This window comes from Heteronotia binoei, chromosome 7, assembly GCF_032191835.1.
Source record: "Heteronotia binoei isolate CCM8104 ecotype False Entrance Well chromosome 7, APGP_CSIRO_Hbin_v1, whole genome shotgun sequence".
Taxonomy (NCBI): Eukaryota; Metazoa; Chordata; class Lepidosauria; order Squamata; family Gekkonidae; genus Heteronotia; species Heteronotia binoei.
The window spans coordinates 33706922-33730594 of NC_083229.1; the positions used below are offsets into that span (position 1 = coordinate 33706922).

At 43.6% G+C, this 23673-nt stretch overlaps 1 protein-coding gene across 1 annotated transcript in view; it reads left to right on the forward strand.

Moving 5' to 3' along the window:
- The window catches only part of ANGPT1 (angiopoietin 1), a 199739-nt gene that overhangs the window by 147889 nt on the left and 28177 nt on the right, over window positions 1-23673 (forward strand). The window contains exon 7 of the mRNA XM_060243325.1: window positions 13233-13399. Within this exon, the coding sequence (XP_060099308.1) occupies window positions 13233-13399 (167 nt within the window). The remainder of the gene's footprint in view (window positions 1-13232; window positions 13400-23673) is intronic.

Sequence of the window (23673 nt, forward strand, 5' to 3'; positions counted from 1 at the left end):
CAGAATGTCCAGAAGCTGTGAAATCATCCAAAAGCCGCCATATACATTGGAAATGAATTAACTGATCATTTATTTTATTGTCATTGAACAAAAAAAAAAATTGAAAATACAGAAACTGAACATTATTTGCCTGAGCTATACTAACTTTGTTACTGAGTCCTTCATAGCACCATAAACATTACTGGTTAACATCTGTTTCAGGAATTGTGATGACATTTGGTTATATATCCATTTGATTGCATGGCCTTCAGCATTTCAACTGGACCCCGTTAATGTCTTTTAAATAACACCCATGTGGTAGCCTTCCCAAGTCAGAAAGGACACCAAGAGTTCAGCTGTACCAAAAGGAGCTGGATGCTTAAGAAAGCATTAATATTAGGCTATCCTTTCACTGCTACAGTTTGTATACATTAGGCTTCTCCATATGGTTTTTTTCTGTTGGTTCTGACCCAATGCTGCTTCAGTTTCTGAACACATTTTTGTGCTTTTAGTTACCACTTCTTTTGTTGTTGCTTGCTTGTTTTCTCCTTGTGTTTTCTCCATTCCTTTTGAGACAACTTCTACCCTGATTTTTTTCTGGAATCCGATTTTGAATTGGCTTTCTCCTCATGCACAATGTTCCTGTCAATTTTCTTTGTCCCACCTACTCTCCCCATCTCAGCCCCACGTTTTTGATGATTAGACTGTCATACCCATCAAACCACTCCCTCTCCTCCCGCTGCCCTCACAACAAGTAGTTTTTACTTTAAAAAAAAAACCCAGCCCTGTTATACTGATGTAGTGTTGTAGTGGTAGTTTAAGCAGGTTTTCTGAATTCCCAGCTTTCATTTTCTGGAAGAAAAAATCTCTATTCCTTTCTCTTCTTTCTTATATTTCAACAAGGGAAGGAGCTAGAGACTTTTTTAAAAAATGAAAGCTGGGAATTAATAGAACCTGCTTAAGCACTATATTGATATATCGATATTGTAGTGCTTTTTTAAAAAATGCAGCTGTGATAGCAATGTATATCAATATAAGCATGAGCAAAAAATAAAGGGGAGTGGTTGCTGTGATACCAGGATGATGACAGCTGCATCCTTTGAAAATCCTCATTATTGAAGGCATGTGTGGAAGGAAATAAACTGACTCCACAACTGTGAAAATGCAGATGTGTGAGGGCAGATGTGAGGAAGAACCCTCCCCACACCAATTCCAGTGCTTGTGCATTAGCTGCCAAGAAAATCTGTAGTGAGTCAAGCGTACAGAAAAGCCCATTCTGTTGGATAAATTCTGGAACATATAGATCTGTTCGGCCACTTGGTTATGCTAATTAGAGATGTAAACAGCAACTTTTGTTTCTTTTGTTTACAAGCTTTCCTTTAAAGTATTCTTTATCATCATTATACCTTTTGGCCTTTTTTTTAAAATCAATTTTCATTTTCACTGGTTTCAATATGAAACACATGCCTACCTGTGACTTCCAATCAATTGGGATGAAACTCACAACAGCAGTGGCTGCCGCTGAAGGGATTCTCTCTTCTAACTGGACATAGTGAGTGTTAGGGTAACTGCTCTCAAAATGAACTTGGGGAATTAGGTTGAGAGACAGTTGGCCCAATAGGAATCTTTGTTATCTGTGTATACCAGGCTCAACCATTCAGAGAGTCAATGCTCAATAAACTGGACTCTAATTTAATAAAATCAATTGTAATTTATTTGAAATAATAGTTCTTTCACACAAGGTACAAAAACAATCACACATTCACACAGGTCTAAAGAAATATAGAGAGATCGATAGGGGTACATAAAAGGATGGACATACAGGGTGATACTACCTCTCGCAGACTCCAAGGAAGACTCCGATGGCGACGAATGAGGGAAGGGGGAATGGACCCGAAACTGATCAGGAATCGGGGATGGATCTATACAGCGGGATAAAGGGGGTTGCTGAATAGAGAGCACACCTGTGGGTAGCTAGTCCACAGGTTATATAGAGTCACCTCAGTCCTGAGGGGATGGGAGGTGACTGGGAGTGGTAATGGGAGGTTCCGCTGATGACCAAGAAGGCTGGACATTGGCTGGACCAATGGCGAGTCCATGGCGACACCTGATTGGGTGTATGCTTCAACCAATGAACATCACCTTTATCCTGGGCATCCTGGAAACTTCCAAGTTGTGACAGGGCCTGGGGCGGCTCCGGTGATATCAGTATGGAAATGGTCGGGTGATTGGGATGAGATGGGATTATCTGGGAAGGTGACAATAGGGAATCAGATATGGACCTAGGTATTCCGTTGTAGACAAAAGGGCTTGGGGGTAGCAGGAGAGATCCTTCCTCTTTCTCACCATCTCCTGGTGAGGACTGTTGCTCAGGATATTACTGAGTAATTAGGATCTACAGTTGAACCATTAATCCATTCATAAAATAGATAGGTTGCTTGCGGGCTAAGAATGACTCAAGGTGTGTACGTGAGGTTCCCACTAAGAAGGAATGAAGCCCAACCAGGCAGGAAGATGGCTACATGTGGTGTTAGCGAGACACAGTGGCTTCCATGCTTAGCGCTTCAACACCGTTCACCTGGACAGCTCCGTGGCGGCGTAGCCTCCTCCTCGCCATGGCGGACTCCACGCGTTAGCGGGGAAACGTCCGTGTGCGTCTGCAGACACTTTCTGCCTGTCTCAAGCACTTGTATACTTGGTGGTTGGTACACAGGAGTCCTACATAGTTCCTGGATAGCTTTACTCGCATTCACTGGCCAGGCGGATGCAAGCTCACTTCTCCAGGCGCCCTGGCAACCATGTTTGTGACAGAGGGGTCATTTTCTCACATGAGGCATGACAACATTGATATATGTTTTCCCTCCTTTCCCATTATCCTCTAGTGGGAAGTAAAAAGGTCTGTTTTGAGACTCACATTGAGTATACTAAGCTCATGGTTCCCAGGCCCAGTACATTTCAAAGCTGTGTTACGTTCAGAATTTCTTCCAGCCTGGGGATATCACTGCTGGGCTGGAGGAAAAGTAGGGATGAGCAAAAACCAGCTAACAAACTAAAGTTCATAATTAATTTTGGCCAGTTCATGGTTCACAAACTAAAGTTTGTGATTTCCACTAACTTTCAAGTGGTTCATGGAGGTTTATGGTGGTTTGTGAATGGATGCATTTCCAGACAGACTGTCTTTGCTCAATCAAAATGTTGATGATATTCTTGTGCGCTTGGTGTGTGTAGCTTGCAGAGAGTCCATTCTATATACATTTGAACCTGTGCCTGGTATTTCCCTAGAAAGCCTGTAACTTGGACCTCAGAAATCCAATCTCGCTAAACTTGGAAGGCAGATAGAGAAGAGTCAGTCAGTCTGTACAATGCCGGGGAGCATTTCTACCACATCTGAACCTCACAAACTGAACCAGTTTGTTTGGCACCTAAACATTCATAACAGTTCATGACTCACAAACCAGGTATGCCATGAACCACAAACCTAAATGAATCACATTTTCCCAGTTCATGCCAGTCCCTAAGGAAACTATTCAAATACCAGAGTAAGCCACAGCAGGATGCAGTACTTAGCCCCCCTTGTAGGTATGCCCTGGTTTTGTTTAAAAAATTTGACCCATTCTGAATGGAAGATTGCCTGTGTTCTTCCTCTTCCCAGCCTCCCAGTCACAGGAGCTTTACAAGGTGAGAGCAACCACTGGCCAGCACCCCCCCACAACAGAGAGCCATACAGCCCAGCTGCTGATGAAGCTGACCAGAGCCCTGAATAGGCAGACCCCTGGGTGCTCGCTGAAACATCATACTATGCCCCACCTAACTCCAGCCACCGCCAGCACCATGCCCCAGCTTAGGTGCTCGCACCCCACCGGGTGGCCTAGAGCTACTTGAAGCCCTAATTGGATATCATTAAGAAAGGCCCTGTTCCCCAGCACAGATAAGTGAACCCCATCAGCCATTCAAGTACCACCCTGCTTAGCTTTCAAGATCTGATGAGATCAGGCTATACCATGTCACCTTCCCTCCTCTGACACAGTTACACACTCCTAAACCCATTGTCTTCCATGGACTTAGGAAGGTGTAACTGTTCTGGATTGGACTGTTAGTTAATTTATGTGTCAACTTTGGACACTGTGGACATCATTACCCAAAACATACTTAATAGGAAAAAGGCTGATCTAATATCACACAGTGTTACATTTTGAAGTACAACATTACTACTGATGCTAAATAAATAAAAAATAGAGAACTGATGGTAAGAGTAAAGAGTAAGAATAAAGAGCCAGACCGATGTCACACTCACCCTTACACTGCTCTCATGGCCATCTTCTCAGCGCAGTGTTCTTCCAATTTCCCACTATTTGCACCAGGGCTGCAGCAAACGGAAATTGCAAAAAAAAAAACCAGTTTCCATTTGCTGTGCAAAACCCACAATGTTTGCTGCAGCCCCGATGCAAATAGTGGGAAATCAGGAGGATGCAGCGCTGAGAAGACGGACGTAAGAGCAGCATAAGGTTAGTGCAAAATCAGCACCAGTTTGGTGTAGTGGTTAAGTGGGCAGACTCCTCCACTTACAGCTGCTAGAATGGCCTTGGGTTAGCCATAGCTTTTGCAGGAGTTGTCCTTGAAAGGGCAGCTGCTGTGAAAGCCCTCTCAGCCCCACTCACCTCACAGGGTGTCTGTTGTGGGGGCAGAAGATATAGGAGATTGTAAGCCTCTCTCATTCGTAGAGAAAGATGAGATATAAATCTGCAGTCTTCTTTTTCTAAATATAGCATCTTGAATATGGCAAAATCTACTACAAGTGTCTAAAGTTACTTTCCCGGGTGAGCAACATGTCTTCCTGATTTGACTTTATAGACATGATTTCTGGAGGGGGGGGAGGTAGGGAGGGACTGACTGATTCACTGTTTTCTTCAGTGGGCTGTCTGGCAGGAGATGAACTCTACTGGATAGGTTTCTTTTTCTTTTTTACAATAAAAAGTCAAAGCTTCCTGTGACTATTATCAGACAAAATAAATAAAGTGAACGAGATAATTGTTTAATGATGTTGAGAGAATATTATTCAAATAAGATACCCTGCACAATTGGCCAAAGCTAATAAAACTCATTTGCACCGGGCAGTGTATTTTCCCTCCTTGTTATTGTCAGCTCTGCAGGATCTTCTAAAACTCACGCTTGATTCTTTGCACTCTTCAACTCTTTTGTGTTATTTTAACTTGGCTAATTACAGTACAATTTAACTGGAAGCTAGATTAGTTCTAGATGGTTCCTGATAAGTAATTGAAGCACAAATGCTATTTTGAGTTTTGTCTCCAGTTTTATCATCTCTTCTCCTTTAGACTAGACCTTTATTGAAATAACATTTAACAACCAATTATTATTTTGGAACTGTACTGGATTTATGTAATCATGTCAGCTCACTGTAGGACAAACAGTGGTTTGTGTGACTACAACTAAAACAGTATTGCTGGAAACCAGTGTGGTCAGGTGGTTAGAGAGTAACTCATCTCTGGGAGGCTAAGGTTTGAATCCTCACTCTGTCATGGAAGCTTGCTGGGTAGGGTTTACACTGATGGGCAGTGGGGAGGGAAGATTGCCAGATCCAGTTTTGGAAAACTCCTGGAGATTTGGGGATGGAACCTGGGGAGGACAGGAACCTCAGTGGGGTACAGTTCCATAGAGTTCATCCCCCGCAAAGAAGCCATTTTCTCTGTGGGAACTGATCTCTATAGTCTGGAAATGAAGTGTAATTCTGAGGGATCTCCAGGTCCCACCTGGAGGCTGGCATCTCTATTGCTAGGTGACCTTGAGCCAGTCACATACTCACAACTTAACCTACCACACAGGGTTGTTGTAAGGATAAAACTGAAGAGAGAGAAAAGATGTTGTAAGCTACTTAGGGTCCCCACTGAGGAGAAAGTAAATGAAGTAAATAAATACATAATAATTGTAGGCTGGGTGGAGTCAGAAGACATCTATTTGTTACAGCAGTAAGAAATGCATGCAGCAAAATATTCTATGCATAGGGACCAATGGCTTACAGAATTATGTCTAGAAGAGCTTCCTAGAGAGATACCTCCCCTGTCCCTGTGTATCAGAACCCAGGCCTTCTGTTGTGCTACCTCAGTTACCTGATTCAGATCAGACCAGCTCATGGCCTAGCCTCACAAGGTTTGCCTCTGTGCCCTCAAAAATAACATTGCACCTAATACTTATACCAGTCATTACATGCTTATTCATACCATTGGCATTCTGTGAACCCTTCCAGACAGTCCAAAGTATTAGATGTTCTGCTTAAGCATATCATAATGACTGCCACCTTAAATAATGTGACAGTAGAGTTTTGGGTACTTACTCCTGTCTAAGCACATTGACTGTTTGGTGTAGTTTGGTGTAGTGGTTAAGTGTGCGGACTCTTATCTGGGAGAACCGGGTTTGATTCCCCACTCCTCCACTTGCACCTGCTGGAATGGCCTTGGGTCAGCCATAGCTCTGGCAGAGGTTGTCCTTGAAAGGGCAGCTGCTGTGAGAGCCCTCTCCAGCTCCACCCACCTCACAGGGTGTCTGTTGTGGGGGAGGAAGGTAAAGGAGATTGTAAGCCGCTCTGAGACTCTTCGGAGTGGAGGGCGGGATATAAATCCAATATCTTCTTCTTCAATCACGACAAGGTGTGTAGATCCCTACAGGACCTGGGAGTGCCAGTACATCTGGTCAAGTTGATACAATCACTGTGCACAAACTAGGAAGCCACTGTGTGAGCACTATATGGAGATACTGATTGGCTCAAGAGAGAGAAAGGAGTATGACAACATTGCTTTCCTTCACCTTTCCTATTCAACATGTATGCCAAAACAATCATGAGGAAGTTAGAGCTGGAAGAGTCAAAAATCAGGGTAAAGATTGGAGGAAGGATCATCAACAATCTTCAATATGCTGGTGACATAGTCCTCCTCTCAGAAACTGAAGAAGGCCTGGAATATCTGATCAAGAAAATCAAAGTAGAAAGTGAAAAGTTTGACCCCTTCCTAAACATCAAAAAGACCAAAATCATGACCATCAAGACGAACAGAAACATCAAAATAACGGTGGATAAGAGACTGAATGTGTGGAAGAATTCACGTTCTTAGGACCATGGAGCAACCAAAGCTGCAAATGCAGTCCAGAAATAAAACATCAAATCACACTGAGTTGCACAGCAATGATGTGCATGAATCAAATATGGAAGAGCAAGAACATCAGCCTAGCAACGAAATGCAGATTAGTCTGCTATTGTGTTCCTCATAGCAACCTATGGCTGTGAAAGTTGGACCATGAAGAAGCAAGACAGGAGAAAAATTGACTCCTACGCATTCTTTGGATAGCAAAGATGACAAACAAGCAAGTAGTGGAGCACCTAAAACTAGACGTGCCATTGGAAGGAAAAATCACAAAACAGTGTCTGACTTATTTCAGCCATGTCTAGCAGAAGAACTCACTAGAAAAAGCAATTATACTTGGACTGGTTAGTAGCAAAAGGAAACCAGGCCACCAAAGAACATAAAGGTCAACACCAGCCTGAGCATGGAATATCTCAAAGAAACAGTACAAGATCAAAAAACATGGCGAGAGCTGACCCATAGAAACGCCAAGAGTCAAACATGGCTGAATGGTTAACAACAAAAAACACACTGAAATCCAGGGTTGCAAGACTGGTGTTGATCTGCACAGGATTGCACCTTGCGAAAGTGAATTGTCTGTTTCTGTGAAAGAAGACAAATCTCAGCTCTCAGCATCTCATGCCAGGGTATGTATGTCACCATGAGCTTGGATATGACCTATTAGGACTGGTTTAACCTGGACAAGTTGTTTGCTTACCAGTTCCTTCCAACTTAATTCCTTGCTTCTATCACAGGAATTAAGGCCTATTTTAGGCCTATTTTACCCATCCATCTCCCCAAAAGAACATGTGAACAGTATGCACATCTCCCATATGGAAGACTAGCTGAGGCAACCCTGCTATTTTAAAAGTGTCACAACCCCAGCAGCAGTTTAATACACTCCTGTTGGTGCTAACACCCTGATCTGGATGGCCCTGGCTAGCCCAATCTCATTAGATCTTAGATGCTAAGCAGGGTCAGTCATGGTTACTACTTGGATGGGAAACCACCAAGGAAATCCAAGGTTGCTACTCAGAGGCAGACAATGGCAAACCACCTCTGTACATCTGTTGCCTTGAAACCCGTATGAAGTTATCATTAGCCAGCTGTGACTTGATGAAAATAAAATATTTGAAAACATGGGGTTGGATTTATACCGTGCCCTTCACTCAAAGTCTCAGAGCATCTTACAATCTCCTTCCCTTTCTCTCCCCACAAAAGACAACCTGTGAGGTAGGTGGGGCTAATAGAGCTCTGAGAGGACTGCTCTTGAGAGAACAGCTCTGAGAGAAATGTGTCTAACCCAAGGTCACCCAACTGGCTTCAAATGGAGGAGTGGGGATTCTCCAGATTAGAATCAGCCACTCTTAACCGCTGCACCAAACTGAATGTTTAAACAAGGCCAAAGTTATTAATAAAACGCTGTTAATATTGTGATTTCTAGTGAAATGCATTCCTATATTAAATAATGATAATTTTAAAAATCTGTATTCATTAATGTAGTATGGACTGAAAAATTAACAACAGTTACAATACCTGAAAGTCTTCAGATCTCTCAGCTGATTGCCCAGTTTAATGGGAGCAGAAGAGATGGTACTCAGGCATGTAACTCAGACTAGGAAATTTACCAATCCAGAGGCAGGGCTTTTTTTGAGCAGGAACACACAGGAACGCAGGGGTGTGGCCTAATGTGCAAATGAGTTCCTGTGTGAAAGCCCTGTGTGAAATAATGGTGGCATTCGGGGGGGGATATGCAAATGAGTTCCTGCTGGGCTTTTTCTTCAAAAAAGAAAAAAGCCCTGTCTAGAGGTATCTTGGTTTGTCTTATCTGGGCCTTATGCTTTCTTTCCCAAATTTTTACATCAGTCTCATTCCTGACTCATTGGCTTGAGAAGTAGGGTTGCCAAGTCCAATTCAAGAAATATCTGGGGACTTTGGGGGTGGAGCCATGAGACTTTGGGGTGGAGCCAGGAGACATTAGGGGTGGAGCCAAGATCAAGGCTGTGACGACCCTGAAGGGGGGAGGGCCTCCAAACCAGGGGATCCCCTGCCCCCACCTGGGGATTGGCAACCCTACCGGCCAGCAGGGAAGGCGAGGAGGCAGCCAGGCCAATCTTTCCCAATCTCCTCGCCTCAAACAGCGGCCCCCAACACATTCGATTCCCTCCCTCGCAAGGGGCGTTGCCAAGCAACCCCCTGAGGAGGGCAGGTGAAGAGGGGAGGAGTTGAGGCGTACCAGGGCGGAGAGGAGGGGTCGCTGCTGCTCTCTCGGGTTTACCTGGGCTCTGAGGGCTGGTGACTGGGCAGCTTGGCTCTGGGGGTGGTGGGTGGCGGCGGCGCGACGTCTCCCCTTCTTCTTCCGGGGCCTCCCCGCGGGCTCAAGCCTCGGTTTAGCGAAGGTGGCGGCGATTCCACTACTGCTGCGTGCGCACACCACGACGACAGCAGCCTCCTCCTTTTTCTTCCCCCTCCTTTTGCCTTTCTCAACCCCCCTTCCTTCTGCCTCCTCCTCCTCCCGCCACGGCTCAGTTCAGCTCAGCGCCGCCGCCTCCTTTTCCGGTGGAGAAGCGAAGCGCGTCCCCCTTGCTCCTCAAGCGTTGCTGCTCAGGGTCCTAGAAGGACCCAGATTCAGGGCTCGCCACGCTTCTCCATAGCTGCTCCTCAGGCTGAGCCCATCTCGGAGGAGCAGCTACGGAGAAGAGGCGGCAGCAGCGCAGCGGCGTCGCCTGCTCCTTGGCGCCGTTTCCCACCCTTCCCCCACTTCCATTTTTGGGGGGCAGGGGAAGAGGCTGGAAAAACTGGGGTCCCCTGCCAGGGCGGGAGGGTTGGGACCCCTATTGAGAAGGGCTTTGATTTAAGTGGTCATTCTCATTTGCTTGTTACATATTTTGATGTTTGCACCTGCTAGGCGCAAACATCATATGTCTCGCTTGCATATCCTAGTACATAGGTCAAAGTTCCCTGACCTTTTTGAGCCTGCAGACACTTTCTGAATTCTGACATATTTTGGTCACAAAATGGCTGCCATTGAAGGTTTATCTTCAGTCACACAGTGAAGATCCTGGTTCTCTGGTGGCTGCTGCTGCCAAAGCAACATTTTTAAAACTCTGCATAGCCAATCAAATTTCAAGTGGCTGATCAAAAGCCTCACCTGGCCCCAGCCACTTTCTAAGAACACTTGGCAGGTACCAAGAAAGGTGTTGGTGAGCACCATGGCACCCATAGCCACCATGTTGGGGACCCCTGATATAGGCAGTACTGAGAACTGTGGAATGTTATATTTATTGCCATCTACAGGTAGTGTTGCAAATATTCACTTACATATTCCCCACCAGCAAGGAAAATAGAAGCAAATGCTGTATTTCCCTCCCTTCCAATGCTGCATCTGGTGCCTTCTTTCAGTAATGTGTGCACACTATAGGGCAGGGTGTGTGGCTCAGCAGCAGTTTACAGAAGGTCCCAGGTTCAATCCTTGGCATCTCCAGTTGAAGATAAGGTAGTAGGGAGGGGTGGAATTCTAGCAGGAGCTTCTTTCTATTAGGCCACACACCCCTGCCCTATAAAAAAGAGCCTTGTAAGCTCTTGGAGGATTGGCTACATCAGGGGTGTGTGGCCTAATATGCAAAGGAGCTCCTGCTAGAATTCCACCCCTGTGAAAGGCCTCTGTCTGAGACGCCGGAGACCTGCTGCCAGTTTGAGTAGACAATACTGACCTTGATGGACCAAGAGTCTGATTCAGTATAAAGCAGCTTCATGCATGCTTTCTTCCCTATAATCAATGGTGCATAGAAAGAGTATAGCATCCTAGTAGGGATAGCTCATTCATTAGGGACATGAAAATACTGCATGGTTCATATTGTTTGCTTTGTCTGTAGGCAGTACAGTGTCATAGAGTGGCAGAGGAGTAGATGGTGCTTTTTCAAACTGTGTACTCACCTGACCCCATTTTCTTTATGTCTGGTAGAGATGCCCCAACATTCCACCTAAATGTGGTGCCCTACTAAAGAATCAAAATGAATCAAATATTTTTAAATAAAGAACTGAAAACAAAAAAGCTGATCTTCTTTTATGAATTTATGGTCTTGTTACCGTATGTATTCAGAGTACATTTGCTATGCATTTTTCAGCTGTTCTTTACATTTCTTGATGTTACACTTATACATTGGCAACAGGGCTTTTTTTTTTAGCAGGAATGCACAGGAACACAGTTCTGGCTGGCTTGGTGTCAGGGTGTGTGGCCTAATATGTAAATGAATTCCTGATGGGCTTTTTCTACAAAAAAGCCCTATGTGAAACAATGGTGATCAGGGGGTGTGGCCTAATATGCAAATGAGTTCCTGCTGGGATTTTTCTACCAAAAAAGCCCTGACTCACGTTAATGGTCCTAAGCAGAGTCAAAGCCCAGTGGCATCAATTGGCTTAGGAGAGTTAATTCTGCTTAGAATTGCACCATTCCTTTTTTGAAACTTTTTCCTTTTCAGAACAGCTATAGAACATAATTTGTTATCGCAGCTAAAGGAAGACACCTCTCCTCTCTGCTGCCCGAAATGTTAGTGTGTGTGTGCATGCAGGCTTGCTTTAACATGCGTTTTACATAAAAATAGCAATGTCACACAAAACCCAATCCATATAGGTAGAGATGATGATGAACAACAAATATGAATAAGCATTCAATCAATCATTAAAGTACATTTCTTATCCCCAAATTGGATAGGCTAACAAGCCATCAGGAATTGTTGTAATATTTTACTTCATAGCTTCCAGTAATGTAAAACATGGATTCTGTTGGGCAAAAGAAAATGAGTATAATATGTTGTTGACTATTTGAAGTGGTGCCCATGTTATAAAAAGCCATATGCTCACCAAAGGAGATTTGTTCTTAAGCCAATTCTTAACAGTAATTTTCAAGAACCCTGCAGATAAAACAGAACTTTTCTTGGCAATTTGATCTCAGACCTTTATGATTTCCCCTTATGATTAATACAAGTATTGTGTAAATAATTAACAAAGTATCAAATACTTGTTTAATAATGCCTAATTTACCTTTCTAAAAGACCTTATTCTTGAGAGTAGGACTGTTTCCCACTTTGCTCGATTTTTTAAACAAAATATAGTCTAATCCTGGACTGAAATAGTATTAAATCTGATTAAAAATTAAAATGCACAATGTGTAATAGTTCTGGGGCCACAAGAGACTTTGACCAATTTCTCACTAGGCTTGTTCCGGTCTCGGAGCCCTCTTCCCGCTGATGCTTCTGTCCAATTTCACACAAGCTGCCGAGGGGCTGCTATTTGCCCCGCCTCTTTCCCATGCCAAGCAGAAACTGGTTTTCAGAGGATCTTCAGGAAAGAGCCAGGAAAAAGGCAGGGCAAGTTGCTGCAGGAAAGAGGCAGGGCAAGTTGCAGCTCTGAGGCAGCTTGTACAAAATTGAAAAGCACCAGGGGAAAAAGGGCTCTGAGACTGGAACAAGCCTAGTGAGAAATCGGTCTTTCATACCAATTTCACCAGAAATCAGGGGCAACACTGAATTTTTTCAATGGGTTGGATCCAGCCAGCTTTTTCACTAAATCGCACCTATATCCCCTTCTTACTACAGCCCACATTGCATATGTCCTTTGTTCATGCAGTCCCTTGATTTCTAGCATAGCCTTTTTAATGGGGAAGGGCTGTGACTCAGTGGTAGAACATCTGTTTGGCATGAAGAAAGTCCCAAGTTCAATCTCTGGCTTCTCCAATTAAAAGATCTGGCAGTAGGTAATATGAAGAACTTCTGCCTGAAACCCTGAAGAACTGCTGCCAGTCTGAGTAAACAATACCGACTTTGAGGGACCAAGGATCTGATTCAGTATAAAGCAGCTCCATATGTTCAGTGGTCAAAGCGGACACTCTCTTCTGGTTCTCTTCTGTTTTTCACCATTGGAAGAGTTGGTTGGATCCAACTCAATATGGTTGTAAACTTTCATTCCCAAATTGCATCTGAAGACATCAAATATTTTTAAGTCTAATCTATCATAACAAGAAAGAGGACTGCTTTTAGTAAAAATATGACTGCTCCTATAATGTAAATGTCACAGAAGCATGAGAAAAGATCACTGAATTGCATTTCACCCATTTTTTTCTAGGGCTTTGGTAGTCCCTCGGGTGAATATTGGCTGGGGAATGAGTTTATCTTTACAATAACCAGTCAAAGGCACTATTCGCTAAGAATTGAACTAATGGACTGGGAAGGAAATCGGGCTTATTCCCAATACGATCGGTTTTACATAGGAAATGAAAAGCAGAATTACAGGTGAGTCCAGATGTTTTGCCACTGACTTCTGTTCACTGTGTGCATGTATCTTCACTGTAAACCTTCTAGGAGTATAAATATAAAGATTGCAAGATCATTTCAGCAGATGGAACATGAAGACATATTAAGTTACCTTATATAGATTCAGTATTCTTGCTGTCTAAATGCCTGCTTATGCATGTACATAAATAAAATATACATTTCAGGCTGGAGCCAAAGAACTGTAAGTTGAGTGTCATTTGTGGATGTCTTCCATCAGTTTTTCCAACTATAGTTCCTATATTCTTTGAAGAACTTATTCCAGGATCCAGGGGATCCTGTGGAACAGGGATCCCCAATATAATTCCCAAGGGCATCATAGTGCCCACCAAGAGTTTCAAAAAGTGGAGCTTCTGATAAGTAGTGTATTTGCAAGAAAATAGTTTAAAACAATATATTCATTTTAAAAGGCATCCTGTTAGACAGAGCATCTCAATAAAATGTTGAAGAGTTACTATTCCAGTTGGCTCTTCCTCTTGAAGTAGCCATTTTTTGGTTGTGCCTACCACCCTGAGTAACAATTTGGAAGGTGCTCACAAGCTGGAAAAAGTTGGGGACCCCTGCTGTGGAACAATGTGGCGGGTGATATGGGAGTCTGCATTGAGGAGGGGTAATTGATGAAAATCCCTCTCATTCAAAAACAACCTTCAGGGGTGGTGAGCAGGTCTATGGATCCAACTCATATTGTGCATATGAGAATGTGGAGTGTCTGCTATGTTACATATATAATATTCTAGAGAAACTTATTCAAACAAAAAGGATTTATGGGCTGTTATTCATTAGTATCACAGCATTTTAATCCCACTCATTGGGTTGATCCAGACTACAATTTTCATCAGCAGAATGGGACTTACCTGCCTGTTTTCTCCACTGAGCCCACCAATAGGGGCCCCAAGGAATGATATGAGGGAGTCTGCAGTGGGAAGGTAGAAATGTTTGAAATTATCAGTCTGGATCCAACCCACTGCATATATGCTTGGCCTTAGCAGTTTACTGTTCTGGATTTACAAAATTTAATCTCTTTGGGTAAGAGGTAGGAAAACCTACTTGCTTTCTTTATGCATGGAAACATTTTAGCAATCTAAAGTCTATTTTAGTAACATTGGGAAATAATGCTAAAAAAATTACAAGAGATTAACATATCTCAAGATGGAAATATAAGACTGAGACAATATAAAGTTTAAGTCTTTTTTTTCACTTAAAAGGTAGTGATCTAATGTCTGGAGCACTTACTCCCCCCCCCCAGCTTAATTTTGTATCAGCTGAAGTGATGTTCCAGTTGTAACAGTAGAATCTGATAGACTGAATATGTGATCCCTGTCTTTCTTGTGTAGAATTTTATATGTCTAGTACAATTTCAAATTCAAAATCCATGAAGCTCTTATGCATGATGTCATGATGCCTTGAGACATCCTATCCATCTTTGGGTAAAGAAAGTTAAAAATGGACCATGGCCCTCTACGTTGCACTATGTCTTTAATTTAGTTAATGTTAATCACTGCTGAGGCTATAATCCTCTGGACACTTGATGGTGGAAAGTACTGAGATAGAGCTGTTATGAAGACCCCATAGGGTTTTCAGTGCAAGAGACATTTAAAGGTGTTTGCCATTGGCTCCCTCTGTGTAGCAACCGTGGACTTTTCCAGTGGTCTCCCATCCAAGTACTAACTAGGGGTGACTTGTTTAGAGATCTAATGATATCATACTAGCCTAGGCCAGCGCAAGCAGAACACAATAGACTAGGGGTGTCAAACATGCGGCCCGGGGGCCGAATCAGGCCGCCCCCCAGATGGCTCTTATCATGCCAGTGAGTAACTGGCTGTCACCTGCTTCCTTCTCCCTCTCTTTTGCTTCCTTCTTCATCACAGCTTGCTTTGCAAGACTTGCTCAATCACACAGGAGCTACAGAGCAAAACCTCTATTTCTTCAATTCGCTGAGGCTTCTCTCTTGGGGAGGAAGGGGGAAGGAAGAGTTTGTTTTTCCAAGCTCTCTCAATCACACAACAGAGCTACTAAACCAAGTCTGTCTTCCTTCTATTGGCTGAGGCTCCTACCCCTCCTGGTTCCCTGGGGAAGGCAGGAAAGAGCCAGAGCTTCCTTTGCCCAGTTCCCTGGATCCCATGGGAGAGCTACAAAGAAAGCACCTTTAAGACCAACAAGTGCTAATGTTTTAATCTTTTTTAAAATATATATTAATTGTGTGTGTGTCCTTTATAAAGTTTATATCTCTGCTACCTAATCTTAAAGGTCGGTACTAACCTTTAAAGCCCTTTATGGTCAGGGACCTGCCTATCTACGGGACCGCCTTTCCCCATATATCCCCCAGAGAGCACTGCGATCAGGGACAAAAAATCTGCTGTCTGCCCCTGGCCCAAAAGAAGCCAGGCTATACGCAACAAGATCTAGGGCTTTCTCGGTGGCAGCACCAGAACTTTGGAACACCCTCCCAGAAGCTATAAGGGCCCTGCGGGATTTGTCTGCGTTCCGCAGGGCCTGTAAGACCGAACTGTTTAGACAGGCTTTTCTGGTTGATTGAAAATGGGCTGCCACCGGACATCCTACAGAAGCTGGCGATCATAGTCAGAACCCAATACCGCCAGACTGGATTGAGACAGCGCAAATAGTTTTAAACTGATAAGTGTATTATGGTTTTATATGTTTTATGGAATTGATTGTTTTTATGATATTGTAAGCCGCCCTGAGTCCGCTTGCGGAGAGGGCGGGATATAAATGTAAAGTAATAAATAAAATAAATAAATAAGTACACACATAACCTGGCCCAACTGGCCCAGCCCAACATGGCTCCACCCAACCCAACATGGCCCGGCCCATCAAGGTCTCATTTATGACAGATCCGGCCCTCATAACAAATGAGTTCGACACTTACTAGAGATAAAGCCCTAGTGAAACCAGACTAGTTGTGGCTTATCACCTTCCATGGAGGAGGATCACAGCATTTTTAAAAGGTGGATGGGAGCTTATCTGTTAAGTGACATTCTAAGAATCTCAAACTTAAAGCTGAACAATAGATCACTAATATCTTTGACTACTAGTATTTAAATATCTGTCAATAGAGTGTCATTAATTCTTAATGAGCAAAAGTGAAAAAAGGATGAGGTGGTCCTGTCCTGAAAGGGCTAGGCCATCTATCTGCTTGCAATTTCTTTGAAAACAGAAAACGAGTTAGTGATGGGTGCCATGCAATGAGGCTGATGAAATCAACAAGCAGTTCAAGTTATGCGGAGCCCAGTTCCAAACACTTGGACTGGCTGGAACCTTTGGCTCTCTGTATGACATCATCAAAAGCACCACAGGATCCGGAATGCCCCAACTCCAACCTGCTCGTCTGCTTGTGACATGGAGACAAGCAGAAGCATTAGATGTCAGGTTTATTAGGAGTCACATTTCCCAAAGTACACTCTGAAGTGTCTGAGATGGAGAAGGATGAAAGAAAAAGGAAGGAGTGAGAGGGAGAGAGAATGTTCCTTCCTCTCATCTGGCTGGCTATCCTGCCATGTATTAATTTACTTCATTTATACCCCACCTTTCTCCCTAATGGGGACCCAAAGCAGCTTACATAGCTCTCCTCTCCTCCATTTGATCCTGACAACAGCAAGCCTGTGAGGTAGGTTAGACTGAGACTACGTGACTAGCCCAAAGTACCCAGCAAACTTCCATGGCAGATTGGGGAGCTGAATCTGGGCTTTCACACTAGAGATTTGGCCTGACCTAGCTCTGCCTCCCAATTGGATTAAATCATACAAGCTCATCTGTCCTCTAAGCCACACCCATTCTTACCCATTTCCAGATGCCTCCTCCTATCCAGATTAAAAAGCCACCTGGTTCTTCCCAGTAGTTTCCCCCTGAATCACATTTAGGTCACATATTTGCTGGTCATCTGAACACCCAGGTGTGACTCATAAGTGGAAGAGCAGTGTGATCATGCCAAGCCATTTCCGATGTGTTCAGGGTTCCCCTCCAACCCCTTTCCCAGGAGTGCTTGTGCGTGTCTCTGCTTGAGTGCACACACCAAGGGACTAGTCCTTTCTGCAGTAGGTCCGTGGTTGAGGCATGCTAACTGTCTGAATGAGCAACCATGGACTGCTGCTGAAATCCTGCTGCTTCAATGACTAGTGTCTGGTCCCTCTAAAACGGACCAAACTCAAGTGGGTTTTTTGGCCACGAGATAATATCGCATAAATTTCCAAGTGTGAGAGCACCCTGGGTCTCTCAGATCCAACTCTAAACACAACAACACACTTCTGGTGCTACCACCACATTCCTCCACCAACAGTAGCAGCAAGAGAGCCTCACTTATAGAGAGGAAGAGAAATTCTGCTCTGATTCCAGGCTGAGAAAGCTGAAATGTCCACCCCACTTTGAAGCTGAGAATTACAAGCTGCTAATGCTCATACACCAAGCCAAAAGTGATTTCGGCGGCTGCTCCAGCGCTGATCTTTGAGACGTTACTGTAGTAACTTGCTAGAGCCTTGTGAATAAAAAGGTTTTTTTTAAATTCCTCTTGCCAAATCCGAGTAACTACAGAGCTGCACTATAGAAATAAAAAGGAGATGGGGAAGGCTGCAATCACACACACTAAATAATGCACTTTCAATGTGCTTTCACTGCACTTTCCAACTGGCTTTTACTGTGTGAACTGGCAAAATTCACTTGGAAAGTGAATTGAAGGCGGATTGAAGGTGCATTATTTATTGTGTGTGATAGCAAGAACCTTTCCCTTGAAAGCCAAACGGTTCACATAACAAAGGGTGCCCGTGACTTTGAGGGGGCAACAGTCATTGAGTTTGTTTGTAGTCAGTAAGCTCCAAAAGTGGAAATCCTCTCCAGCTATGAATCTCCCTTACGCAATTACCCCACCCACCCTCTCTCCCTCTCCTTTTTTGCATTTTTAGTTACAAGATTGTGTTTCTTCTGAGTTTCTCTCATGAGAAGCATCCTATTTACATGCAGCGGTCCTGCCAAGCAAATTATTTTTCTTGCTGATGAAACCATTAACGATGATAATGGCTTTGCTTTCAATGCACTGTTAACAAGTTTACATACAACAGAGGCTGGGTTGAGAATTCCTGGGAATGGCCACCCCGTTTGAGACAGGAATAATAGTAACCAGCAATCAAAGAGGCTTCCAAGCTGATCTGGGCATGAGATCAAGAAAACGTAAAACAGGGTTGGGGTGGGGGGGGGGGGAAAGACGATAACAAAAAGGGGGAAAGAAGCTTCAAAACATGGAAGAGCTCTTTTGCTTGTCTTGCAATAATGTCTTGTCGGTGCATGCATAATGCCGAGGCGGGTTCCAGCTCCAGCCTTTCACAGTGTTAAGGATTCGCATGCCACAAAGTGATGAATTGTGTCTGAGAAAATACGGAAAATCATTTTTCATGCTGCTCTGCAATGTACTATAGAAAGTTTTGATTCGACCTGGATTGCGCCCAATTGGTGATTTCAGGAGTGTTCTGCTTATTTTCCTAGCTGTTTGTATTCTCAACTACGTTTTATTAGCCTTACAAAGGGGGAGAAAAAACCTCTGATTTGAAAATAGTAATGCTAAACACATGTACGTTTTGTAAAAAAAGATCAGAGCTGTAAAATATTTTTCTGGGAAGGCAGAACAAAGGTATATTTATTCCAGATGATGTATATAAAGTGCGAAAGCATTTAGAATATTGGTTGATAACTGGCTTTATTAATCATTGATGAATTATTCGCTACTTCCTGCATGTCAAAGTCCTTCACCTGATTTATATTTCCTTTAATATCATGTTCTGTCTCTTTGCTGTGGAAAAATGGTCAAATGGAGTTCCTTGTAAGTATCCGTGTAAACAAGGCTTATTTGTGGTTTGATACACTTTTTAGATAATGGCTCAGTATAAAAGTTCAGTGGAAAGGATGAGATATAGACAAAAGGCTTTGTCATCCCGGAGAATACTCATTAATATCTTGCCTGGCTTATGTGCACTTTCAAGCTTTCATGCATGTTTGTTTCAAATCAGAATATTTGGCTGAAGCAAATATTCACTTAGGAATTCACATTCATCAGATGTATTTGATTGGTGCAAACCAAGATATAAACTACTCTCTGATTTTGCAGACTAAATGAATACAGGGATTTACTGCATACATTGGCTGAGAAAACAATCAAAACGGCAGGAAATGAACTAGCAGAGTGAAGCGATGTTTTACTCCCAATATGGAGCTATCATGGCAAAGAGCATCCTTGAGTTGAGTGTTCCCCCCTCCCTCATACTGTATAGGGTACTTTCCCCATGTTGTGACATTAGGGTCACCGGGTCCCCTCTTGCCATATCTGTTGACTCACCTATACAGGTAAAAGTTAAGAAACAATGGGTAGATGGAAGAGAAGGAGAGAAGGCCCTGCAAGAAAAGCCCTGTAAGCTCTTGAAGGATTGGCTACATCAGGGGGGTGTAGCCTAATATGCAAAGGAGTTCCTTCTGTGATGGACTTTGCTTCTGTGATGGACCACCGCTTCTGTGATGGACTTGCTTTGCTTCCCGCTGTCTCTTCGCACCCGAAGCACTGCAAGGCAGTCTGATGCCCTTAACGAGAGGCCTGTTTGCAACCATGCCAATGCACTGTATCACTGGAGTGACTCAAGTTCAAAGCTGCAGTCCGTGAGCTATCTCGAAGCATTAGTAGATGTTAAAACTTCAATTGACTTACTGAAAACTGATGCTATTATGTTTGTAAGGTTTATGAATGCTCAGTTGTAGCCGTAATCCAATCAAATCCCAATTTACCCAGTATGTCAACAGCTAGTCAGGATGCATTCTTTCATTGTCCATTTCCTTCCAGCCCTCTGGTTTCGAAGGGCTGTCATCTAATATCACATGGCAGCTGGAATAGACTTAAGCCATATGATTAGAAAGAGGTGTTTATTTTCTTCCACTTTCAGAGCTGAACGACGTGTTAGAAGTGACACATGGTTGCTACTGCTTTATATCTCTCAGTTCCCTGTAACATCTACAATACAGTACATGGCTATACACGAAAATACTAGGTTGCCTTACCATGGGTCAGACATTGTGCCCAGTGCTGTCATCTACTCCAGCTGCAGAATCTGTTCATACTCTCAAGTCATCCCCAGATACAAGTTGGGAAATGCCAGAGGTTGATCTTGAGACCATCTGCATTCAAAACATGTGCCCTACCATTGAGCTATGGCCTTTATTAACACAATTGCAGAGCGGATCTCTGAGCCAAAGTAAAGTTTAAGCAGCTGCAGGGAACGGGTCCTAATAATAAAGGAGAGCCCAAATGGACTTGGAATGGTGCCAGGGAGGGAAAGAGGAAAGGAGAGCTCGTGCCCCCTCCTAAAGCTGTTGTCCCATGCAAAAACTGCAGTGAGGGAAGTTGTTTCCTGGATTTTGTTACTGCATGAACTCCATGTTCAATTTGGGCCTCTACATCCCTGCCTGGGATTGCCAGTTGGGAGCATTTGGAGGGTGGAGACCAGGGGAAAAAACATTGCACAAAACTGTGGTGTGATGGAAGCCATGTCAGCATCATCATTGTCCCTTTTTGCTCCTGCTGCTCCACTGAGGTAAGAGAGGGAACTGGAACAGCAGGTGTTATATTACTGTGATGCATTCTATGTAATTACAGTTAGATTACTGTTAAGTTAAGGTAGGGTTGCCAGGTCAGACTCAGGAAATATCTGGGGACTTTGGGGGTGGAGCCAGGAGCAAGGGTGACAAGCATGACTGAACTCTGAAGGGAGTTCTGGCTATCACGTTTAAATGAACCAACTCCTTTTAAATGCCTTCCCTTTATTGGAAATAATGGAGGAAGGGGGCACCTTCTTTTAAAGGCCTTAAAATTGGACCCCCTGCACCAATCTTTTCCAAACTTTTTAAATCTGGGGGGGGGGGGGGTAGGAGAGGCACCAGATGATAATGCTGAAACTGTGGTGCCTCTACTCAAAAACAGTCCCCCAGAGCCCCAGTTACCCACAGATTGATTTTCCATTATATCCTGTGGTGACCAGCCTCCATAGGGTATAACGGAGTGCCCAGCAGACATTCAACACCTCTCCACACACACACTTTCTGTTAACCCTGAAAAAGGTGGAGACCTCCAAACCAGGGTATCCGTTGCCCCCAACTAAGGATTGGCAATCCTGAGCTAGGGGCTGCCTTTGAAAACATTTTGAAATGTTTGGTTGGTCCAAAATGCAGTGGTCAGGCTATTGTTAGGACTTGGTTATAGGGACTGTATCACCTGTGTGCTGAAAGTTCTGCATTGGTTACCCATCTGTTTCTAGGCACAATTCAAGGTGCTGGTTTAGGACTTTTAAGGCCCTAAACAGTAATGGGCCAGCCGCCAGGGAACATGCAGAATTATGTCCCCCTGCACTATCCAGGCCACCAGTTAAGATCTGCTTCTCAAGCCTTACTTTCCATGCATCTGCCTTCAGAGATAATGTAGGTGGTGGCTAAGGAAAGGGCATTTTCTGTGGTGGCACCTTGCCTTTGGAATGCCCTTCTCCTTAATGCTCACATGGTGCCTTTCTTTGAGGCACCAGGCCCAAATACATCTTTTTGCCAAGTTTTTTATTTTGCCAGTTTTTAATTTCATCTGTTTCTGGTTCATGAAAATTTTTACCCTGTTTTGTGTCCAGTGGTTTGCTTTTTAATGGCTTGTTGCTATATTGTTACATTGTTTTTAGTTATTATATCCTGCTGAGGTCCCTCCCCAAACCCCATGCTCCACCAAAACTCCAGGAATTTCCCAACCTGGAGTTGGCAACCCTAATTGTTTTATGTAATCATGTCTGTCTAGTCCCATGTTCTGTTGGTAGTTGTGTACCAGTAGGAAAGTTGCAAAAACAAAACACTCCTCTATGTTCAAAGTAGGGTTGCCAGCTCTGGGTTGGGAAGCTTCTGGAGATTATTGGGGGAGGGGGGGCGGAGCCTGGGAAGAGCATGGTTTGGGGATGGGAAAGCTTCAGGAGGGTATAGTGCCATAGACTCTGCCTCCAAAGCTTCCATTTTCTCCAGGAGAACTGTTTTCTTTAGTTTGTAATTCCAGAAGATTCCAGAAGATCACTTGTAATTCCAGCCCTAGTTTAAAGTCATGGCCGGCCCTAGACTTTCTGGCACCCTAGGCAAGGCTAACTACTGGTGCCCCCCCCCCAAGCACTGATAATGTCCTGGAGTCACACGGGGGGTGTCTAATTTGATACCCCCAGAAGGCCAGCACCAAGGGCAATCACCTAGTTTGTCTAGTGGCAGAGTCGGCCCTGTTTAAAGTTGGTACACCTCATGATCAGATGCTGGGAGGAACTAGCAAATAGGAAACAGCAGAAATGAAGTAGCAAGCCCTGCATATGAGCTTCGTCTACAGCTTTCTTCATTGGCCAGTGCTGGAAGTTAAATATTGGATTAGATGCATTTCTATTCTGATCCTTCAAGCTGCTTCTTAATAGGAGTCAGGCTGTGATGAGACAGGAAATGCCACAAACTGGCAGCTTTGTAATTGCTGCACTTCAGTAGATTAAAAAAAATAACTGAGACCTAACACTTGGTTGTAGAAATTAACCCCAACAATCCACTACAATTTTATTTTAAAGCAGGACGAGATAATTATTTGTTCTTTATTTAGCACTAATGACTTGGGTACACTAAAACCAAACTAAGTGCCTAACTCCTGATTCCGTTTAAATGGGCAGAACCATAACCAAACTGCACATTTTTACAAGGTCATAACCCTGATTTGTAAGAGACAAGCAAAATTCAGGGTCCACCCACCCCCCACCCCGCCTGGCCAGTGTGGCACCAGCTAAGAGGTTGGTCTATAAATAGATGGCAGTAAGTGAACCTTTCACTCATATCTGACTCTGTCAGCCACAAATGACGCCATGGGAGTAGAAATATATTTAACAGGCTGTTTGTGTTTTTCTAACTGAGGTCTTAGTGCCACATAATTCATCAGGGCACTTTTTTGAAAAACACACCATGTCCTTAGAAAGCAAAACCCATTGGATTTTAGGGCAATATTTATTTAAGATTGTCACAAACATTTCCAGGAATATCCCCATGCATTTCTTGCTTCTGTTATCCTGATACAACTAGAAATCATTCCAAAGTTCATCCCATCCAAATTTTCCTATGGCCTTTTAAATTCCAAATTTTCTCAGATTGCAAATTGCCTGTTGTTTTTTCCAGAGTGGATACTTGGAATCCTAGTTTTATTGAAC